The sequence below is a fragment of the Ostrinia furnacalis genome, unplaced genomic scaffold, assembly GCF_004193835.3.
Source record: "Ostrinia furnacalis isolate ACB-3 unplaced genomic scaffold, ASM419383v2 OfSCF2556, whole genome shotgun sequence".
NCBI lineage: Eukaryota > Metazoa > Arthropoda > Insecta > Lepidoptera > Crambidae > Ostrinia > Ostrinia furnacalis.
The window spans coordinates 118,705-127,566 of record NW_021132795.1 but is presented as its reverse complement, the minus strand read 5'-3'; the positions used below and the strand labels follow the sequence as shown (position 1 = coordinate 127,566).

General features: G+C 41.7%; 1 protein-coding gene across 1 annotated transcript; it reads right to left on the bottom strand.

The window, feature by feature from the left end:
- Positions 1-409: 409 nt before the first annotated feature.
- On the bottom strand, positions 410-4,676 carry LOC114355820 (alpha-ketoglutarate-dependent dioxygenase alkB homolog 7, mitochondrial-like). The gene is made up of 3 exons (XM_028308836.1): positions 4,390-4,676; positions 4,019-4,206; positions 410-621 (listed from the first exon to the last, which is right to left on the bottom strand). The coding sequence occupies exons 1-3, from the start codon at positions 4,508-4,510 to the stop codon at positions 412-414; spliced, it is 519 nt and encodes a 172-aa protein (XP_028164637.1). The 5' UTR covers positions 4,511-4,676; the 3' UTR covers positions 410-411.
- Between the last annotated feature and the right edge of the window lie 4,186 nt (positions 4,677-8,862).

Genomic DNA, 8,862 nt, shown 5'->3' with positions numbered 1-8,862 from the left:
GATAGGGCAGCAAGGTTTTGGAATGGAGGCCGCGTACCGGGAAACGCAGCGTGGGACGTCCACCCACAAGGTAGACCGACAACATCATAAAGGTAGCAGGGAAGCGCTGGACGCAGGCCGCCATACCAATCGATTATTGATCAACATGGAAAGCATGGGAGGCATGTTCTGTTCAGCAGTGGACGTCCTATGGCTGAAATGATGATGATGAAGGGTAATGAGTAAAGCCCGGTCTGTGAGCACGTAGATTTATGTCCAATGACCCCAAGCTACCCACCCTTTTTGCTCGCGCGTAATTATATTGCTGTCGCGACTGTGCGACGGGTGCCCGCAGTAAGTGTGCGAGCGCGACAGCAACATAATTACGCGCGTGCGATAAGGATGGGTAGCTTGGGGTCATTGGACAAAATTCTACGTGCTCGCAGAGCAGACTATAGTATACCTCATGACGTAGAGGCAGCGGCGCGCGATGAGCGCGTCGAGCGCGAGGTGGTCGCGCGCCGCGTGCCGCAGCCGCATGACGGCGTCCGACGCCAGGCACAGCCCCGCGATCACGCCGCCACAGAACTGCCCGCAACAAGCAACGGAATCATTCTCGGACTCTTGAAAAAATCGAACTGCCTAAGGCGGGAATCGAATCCACGACTTTTTACTCAGATTAGAGCGTATAAGTGTATGTCTAACTTTCGCTTGCCGGGGCGACTGCTCTTCCATCTGAGCTACTTAGACACTGTGTGAACCAGTCGGAATTTTCAAGTGTAATACGCTATAAAGTTGTTGAGAAGTGGCTAAATGCTAAGAAATTTTTAACATGCCGCCGTAATTAGCTAGGGTGCGAGAGCGGTGCCCAGGCATTGAGCACCGCGGGCACCGGTCCGGCACCTCAGGATTTTGGATATAATATGCGCACATGGTTCTGCGAGAAGACACTCGCTGACGTTTTGAATTAGTGGTGACTGCCCAAGTAACACGTAATCTGTATATTCACTGAAGTTAAGATTAATTTACGTTTTAAAGTCAGACTATAACTTTAAATCAGTTTTGACTTAGTTTAAATGCTTTTAAGTAGAATGCGGTAAAATTTACAATGCATGAAGCTATTATATGGTCTAAAAAAATTAAGTTAATTGGCTTATAATCATACTAAAACATTAATTACTTTTAATATACAGCACCTTTAACAGCATTTACACTAACACAAAGGTTAAAACCGTATATTAGTAAATAAACGTTGTCGAAATATTTTATAGTGCATTCAGATATATTAACACATTTTACAGATTGAACGCATTTTTATGATCTTTTCTTATGGTTATTTACTGCTCAGCATTAGCCAAACATTTACTAAAGTTTTAGCTCTGTTATCTTCTTATTTTATTGTTACTTTAAAGCTTTTAGCACTATTTATATAAATAAAAATTTTATTTTATTACTTTAGGTCATAATTTGGCCATAAAACCACGAGCCGTATGATTGTCTAAGATATGAGCAATAAAATTTGACTCCAAAAAGGCCTGCCACAGGCTGGAAACTGACGGCAGGTCACCGACAAGCACGCTTTCAATCAGCTCGCACTCGGAAGGCGAGTAATGGAGGCGAGTTTTGTTTTCCGCAGCAGCAGTCGAAGAGGTCGGGTCTATAGACGGCCTGGGGAGCGATTTGTGCAGTGCTGGTTCGCTAAAACATTGGCTTATGGGGGTGGCTTGCTCGACTTCCCATCGAGATGTGTAGGAGCAAATTGAAAGCGTGCTTATCGGTGACCTGCCGTCAGTTTCAAGCCTGTGGCAGACCTTTTTGGAGTCAAATTCTATTGTTTATATCTTAGACAAACTGTCCACTTGCTAACAGCTATCCTACGAACATTTCTGAGCTCTTGCTGGACGTCGATACCAGGCAAATGACGATTTCGTAGAGAAGTTGACATGAAAAAACGGTTTTTCCTCTGCGATGTGCACCGGCAATGTTCAGAACTTGGTCTCGGGATAAAGCCACCAGTCTCCCGAAAGCTTCTTAAAACTTTCGAAACCCAGGACTGGCTTATGTGGAGCTGACGTGCGACAGCCCGCTGGCTGAGCCCTTCTTGCAATAGTGCAACGATTTGTGCTGCTTCTGAAGGTGTAGAATCCCAGGTAAAGTGTCAAAAGAAGCGGAGATGTGTATGGATCAACGTGTGAACGCAAAAATCCGAAAACACTTGCTTTTATGGGGGGTAAATAGGCCGCAACTCACGACGTATCAAACAGTTGATACATGTCTTTTTCTTTACTTCTTCACATCAGCCGGGATATCTTTTTAAATACTGGTGTGATTTAAATGAATTTGGTATCAATTTAAAGTTAAAAGTTTAATCTTTAAAATGGTGCTACTTTTTTTGTTACTAACAAATTGGTTAGTACACAAGATCGCGTGGAAACAACTTCATGTAAGTGATTCCATACTTTTGCTCGCAAGTGTAGTTACTTTACAAAATCATAACAAATAATAGGAATGTGTGAATTATGTGGATAATGTGATAGGGACCCTCCTATTTTTACATTATTTAGAAAGAAATTCAGTAGCATGTTCTACGGCAAAGTAGGTAAATCGAAAAATCCGCTATGACTCGTAGCATGAGCAACGAAGAAAGCAGTGGAGTGTGGCGCAGTGCAGCATGGCTGGCGGTTGCTCAAGCGGCCGCACCTAGGTGGCGCTAAACGGGTCTTTGGTTCGCCTATAGTACCTACTATGCAAATGCATGCAAGATGACGCGGCGCGGGTTCGATTTCTGTGCAACATTCTGTAAATCTGTTATTGGTCGCTTCAGTGCAGGTAGGTAAGTACTTACATATTTAGAACTGTCAAGGCTATCTAGCTACTATTCTCTCAACTTCTAGTAAAACATAATAATAAGTAGGTATTAGGTATGGTATGGAGATGCGAATTTGCTTCGCACATTTGACCTCCTTGGGCGCGCATTGCCCCTAGTCCTCTAAATATATATCTGTTACAGGAAATGTATGAATTCTAGGAATTGTATGCTATTCCTAGGAAATGTAAACNTAACCTCCTCATTTATAATAACTATTTACATACTATTTACAATTAATAATTATTTACATGGTTATAAGGCTAAAAAGAAACCATGTGAGTTAAGAAGACAGATTGGCATAGGCCAGCCAGCAACTCTTTAATGATAAAAAGACACTCAACAAATCTGATTATAGTCTGACGACTGATTGCAGAGAATATTGTGTGATCAGTCAGAAGACTATAAACAAAGTTGTTCTGTATTAAAGGCAATGAGAAGGACCACAGGGATTCCTCCATGGTTAATTCTGGCTCTCCATGTCCAGAATGTGCTGTCGTTTGTCATCACATAGCTTCTAGGATAGTGAGAGTTGCAGTTGTTGTGGTTTTATTTAACCCACTTGTTACGGAGTTCACTTTTTCTATCACTTACCTTAAATCAGTCATGATAAATTTATCTCAAAACAATCGCTCCAAAACTTTATAGTTATTTACGTCAGTGTACTTATAAGACTTGGACAGTACTGCGACCCACCTCATCTTTCAAATGTTGCACATAAAAATTGTTTACACTACCCACATTAGTAAAAATATGTATGTAAAAACAAGCGTTCTTTAAAAAGAACGCTAGTAACAAGTGGGTTAATTAATTCTTCCTTCAAATATCTCTGCTCAGTATTAGATCTACTCGCTCTGAATCTGGATGTACTTGCATCCAATAAATATTTTTTCTTTTTACCTTTCAAACATAAAAAAAAAATTGAGCGAAAGTTTAAGTTATAATAAATTGAACTTTATGATTTTATTTTCCTGTAAGTTATTAAAAATTAGAAACTTATTATAAAATTTTTGAAATAACTAATTTGGAACAAAACTAAAAACAAAAACCAATTTTGTTAATTTGATTATTATTTCGAGCTTATACCTAAACTGTTATGAAAACTTTTTAATACAAACAACTCAGTCATTTCCTAGGTATCTAATCAATAAATAAATTAAAAAAACAACGTACATTGTCCCAATGATCGAACTCATATCTCATGCGTTTCAACGCGGGCTCCAGCTCGGCGAGCAGCGCGGCCTCCTCGGCCTCCGACACGAAGTCGGGCAGCACCTGCATGTCGCGCAGCACCGCCGCTCGCAGCTCGGGCTCCTCGTCCGCCTTCCACGACGGCAGTACCTCTATCAGGCTCGGATCTCCTGCAGGAATTTTTTATCTTAATACTTTGCTAACGGGCGGCGCAGTGGACATCCTTGGGGGAGGCCTTTGTCCAGCAGTAAACGTCATTCGACTGAAACGAACTTTTCTGACAGCTACTGTTGTGATACGATTGTTAAAGTATAAAACCTCTGTTGAATTATTAGATCAAAGATCAATATTACCTGATAATTTCTGGGTATTTATCTTGGCTTGCACATTATCACTGCTAAAAGTCTTGGAGATATGATAACAAATTGGTCTGATTTTAAAGCCACCCAACCTACTGAGCGTTAGCAGACACATTGTTGACTCTCATAATAAGGAACACAGAGATAGAGGAGAAAGAAAACTTTCTCATTAATTGTAGATTAAAAAACCTAATAGCTATACATTTTCAATATTTTCAAATATTTTTAAGATCATAACCTCACACAATGACACAATAACAAGAAAAATGACACTGACACTGATGACACAATAAACTGACTGACAATCAGCTGACTATGATGGCCCTAAATGGTGCAAGTACACAATGCGGGAAATTGGCCAAGACGTAATAGTGTAAACACCATCTCAGTTATTTTGTCCTTTCTCCTCGCGTGCGTCGCCCATACTTTGGTGCGGTGTAAGGGCTAGCGCTTTGACTTGGTTCAATTTGCCGCAAAATACTTGCGCAATAACGGTTCCCGGCTGTTTCTGTTTCTGAACGTCTACCCATTATGTCAATGTCAGAAATGTCAGCAGCACGTCAGCAGAATGACAATGTCATTCTCATATGTGTATGTTGTGTAAATAAATAGTTTGAAGAAAAATAATAATGATTTAATGAGTGAAGTTATTGGAAAATGTAGATCGGAATGAATCTATTTATGGGCGGAGAAGTGGTGAATATTATTAGACATATTGCCGCTTAAAATGGAGACGCTTCCTGATGAGATGTTAATTATGATATTTAGAAACTTTTCTGTCCAGGAGTTGCTTACAAACTTGAGGCTCGTCTGCTCTCGTTGGAAGAAGCTGATCGAGCGCCGCGCACTCTGCGTGAAGCGCAAGAGTGATCTGAAGCGAGCCCACCGGAGCACCTCTTATGTACAAATCCTTACGAAAACAGTGCCCCTGAAACTGTTCCTGATTCGCGCCGCTCTGCACATTCCGTACCTTCGAGAGCTCACCATATACGCCCCCAACCCGCTGGGGCCGGAGCACCTGCGTCCCCTGGCAGGTTTGAAACACCTGGAACACCTCGACGTGTTCATGCAGGGTCGCGTGCTCAGAGAGGACGCGCTTCCCGTCCTGCTCAACCTGAAGTCGCTCGTGGTCAACGACATCATCGGCCGCAACGTGCTCGCTCCGATGGCCGGCTGCCAACTTCGGAGATTCTGCATGTACGGGCGCGCTCAGTACTACCCGCCCCGAGAGATGCTCACGTTCCTGCGGGGCGCGCACGGCCTGAGCGAGCTGGTGCTGCGCTGCAACGAGCTGCAGGACGCGGCCTACGAGACCATCGCCGCGTGCTGCCCGCGCCTGCGCGCGCTGCAGCTGTACTCGTGCTGGCTGCTGACGGGCGGCGCGGCGCAGAGCGTGGCGCGCCTGCCGCTGCGGCGCCTGCACCTGGCGGGGCTGCCGCTGGTGCGGCCGGCGGCGCTGGCGCTGCTGCTGGGCCGGCTGCGCGGCGGGCTGGAGGAGCTGGCGCTGAGCGCGAGCTGCTTCGGGAACGAGCACATGGCGCCGCTGGTGGCCGCGGCGCCGCGCCTGCGCGTGCTGGAGCTGTGGAGCTGCCGCCTGTCGCCCGCCGGCGCGGTCGCGCTCGCCGCCGCGCTGCCCGCTCTCCGTTTTTTAGATTTAGATGTAACGCTGCAGGACCCTCTGCTTCGAAAGCTCGACGAGCACCCGTCTCTCGAGACTCTCCGGTGTTGCACGAGAAGTTCTGTCTCCGAGATTGATCTGTCCGAGTACAAGATGAGTAAAGTCAAGTTGATTTCGACCGATCAACGATATAAGTTCAAGTATTTCCGAAGCCGCGGGGAGGGCTATCGGGCGAGTTTGTACTACTATTGGACACAGGACGCTCTCTTGAAACCGCTCAATGATCCTAATGTTTTTGCTTTTGATTCAGATGATGACTATTATTGATCTCTTAGGTATAATATTTTACAGTCGCATTAATTCTGTTTCAACGTTGTAATCAATTATTCTGAATACCACAGGTATTACCTAAGTCCAATTTGTTTTTAACAAAGATGGACTGAAGCAGGATTACAGAATAAATTATGGGACTGAAGCAAGACTGAATTTTTATACTTACTACTGTGGTATGTGCAATTTTGAAAATAGGCTAATTTTCTGAATTAAATCCTTGTCTATTTTAGATAAGGATATTATTCATAATGTAACTACTGAGAGAAGTCACTAGTTCAAACATTGAATTATATTTTATTGCAATTAATTGTCAATTGCCCGGTTTGAATTGTGAATTGAGATTTTTAGCTTGAGCATGCTTATTTCGTTTTTAGTCATGTGGCAGACCCACATGACGTCCAGTGCTGGACAAAGGATTCCCAAATAGACCATAAATATTCCATGCTTATTTTAAATAAATTAACTAATATGAAAATCTCAATTCAGAAACTGATCAAAGGTTAGTTGGTTTAGTTTGCATTGTTTTGATATGATCATCTATTTAATTCTTCAGTATTATTAAGATGAAGTATAAAATACATAATATTGTAAAACTAAGATTTTAAACTTTCAAGTTCCATTTCAATTAAAATATGTAGTAAGTCCCGTGTCTCACTATTTTCATTGTAAAACTATTTTTTACTATGTATTTTGAGTAAATATTCGAATGTTTTGTTTACCCAAGGTACCTATTGTAGTAGGTATTTTGCCAAAACTTAGACTTACATACTTCTAAAAATTACTTAACTTTCGTAATTTTATTATTAACATAATATAACCTATGTATGTACACCTACCTACTTATGTTATAAGGAATAATACATTCTAGACCACACTAAGATTTTGTATAATATATTTTATTATTATGCTTGAACCTTGGCTGTGGTGCTTAATAAACCGGATCTAGTCATAAATGCTTGGTGGTTTTATTGTTTGAAAACAACCCTTTGCCCGTCGCGTTTTCTTTAGACAAGAAAAAAAAAAAACATACGGATCGAATTGAGAACCTCCTCCTTTTTTGAAGTCGGTTGAAAAGACTGTATCTGTTTCTCTAAAAATTATCTTACTAATAAGTATTATAAATGCGAAAGTGGATGTCTGAATGTTAATTACTCTTTCACGCAAAAACTACTGAACGGATTTTGTTGAAACTTTACAGTATTATTGTTTATATCTTACAAATATTATAAATGCGAAAGTTTGGATATCTGGATGTCTGAATGTTTGTTACTCTTTCACGCAAAAACTACTGAAACTTTACAGTATTATTGTTTATAACCCAGAATAACATATAGGCTATAATTTATGACGATTATGTGACAAACTAAATTTTACGCGGGTGAAGCCGCGGGCAAAAGCTAGTATTTCTATATTTTTTTGTATTATGAAATAATGTACTTCTACACTAATATTATAAAGAAGAAAACTTTGTTTGTTTGTTTGGTTGTAATGAATAGGCTCAAAAACTACTGGACCGTTTTTAAAAATTCTTTCACCATTCGAAAGCAACATTATCCACGAGTAACATAGGCTAAATTTTATTTTGGAAAAAATAGGGTTCCGTAAAATATTTGGGTTTTTCGGAGTCCACGTGGGCGAAGCCGCTGGCGGAAAGCTAGTTATTTATAAATCTAGTTAACGCAACGCCTACACACTACGATGGCGGTAAAATGACTACAACAACATTAAACTGAGATGGTATGTTAAACCAGCAATATTTCCACACCCAATCCTGCAGTTAGCAACCCACTTACAGGCTCAAAACAAGCGTAACAGCGATAAGTCGCGTACGCAGCGAGCGGTGTGCAATCCCATTGTCTGCGTTTAGTGGTGCGTCTTAAACGGGGTGGAAAATTGACTGCATGAGCTGGTTCGAGCGAGAGGTGCTAGCGAGCGAGATTCTTGGTTTTATTATTCCTTACAGCTTAAAAAAAACGTCCTTATCATTAGGTTCTGTCTGCTGTAAAGGACAGTAGGTACATAAGTTACTAGTTACTTTACAAAATCATAACAAAGAATAGGAATGTGTGAATTATGTGGATAATGTGATAGGGACCCTCCTATTTTTACATTATTTAGAAAGAAATTCAGCACCATGTTCTACGGCAAAGTAGGTAAATCGAAAAATCCGCTATGACTTGTAGCATGAGCAACGAAGAAAGCAGTGGAGTGTGGCGCAGTGCAGCACGGCTGGCGGTTGCTCAAGCGGCCGCACCTTGGAGCACCCTCGCAATGGCACAGAGGTAGCGCTAAACGGGTCTGTGGTTCACCTATTTACCTGACTAGTACCACAAACCTACTATGCAAATGCATGCAAGATGACGCGGGTTCGATTTCTGTGCAATACCTACTTACAAACATATTTAAAAGCATGAACTTCAAACTTGTCCGTTATTCTTGGCCTATTTACTCGTAAGTAGATGGGTATTATTTTTCTTGTCTATAGTATACCTAAGCTTCACTGCAGGTAGGTAGGT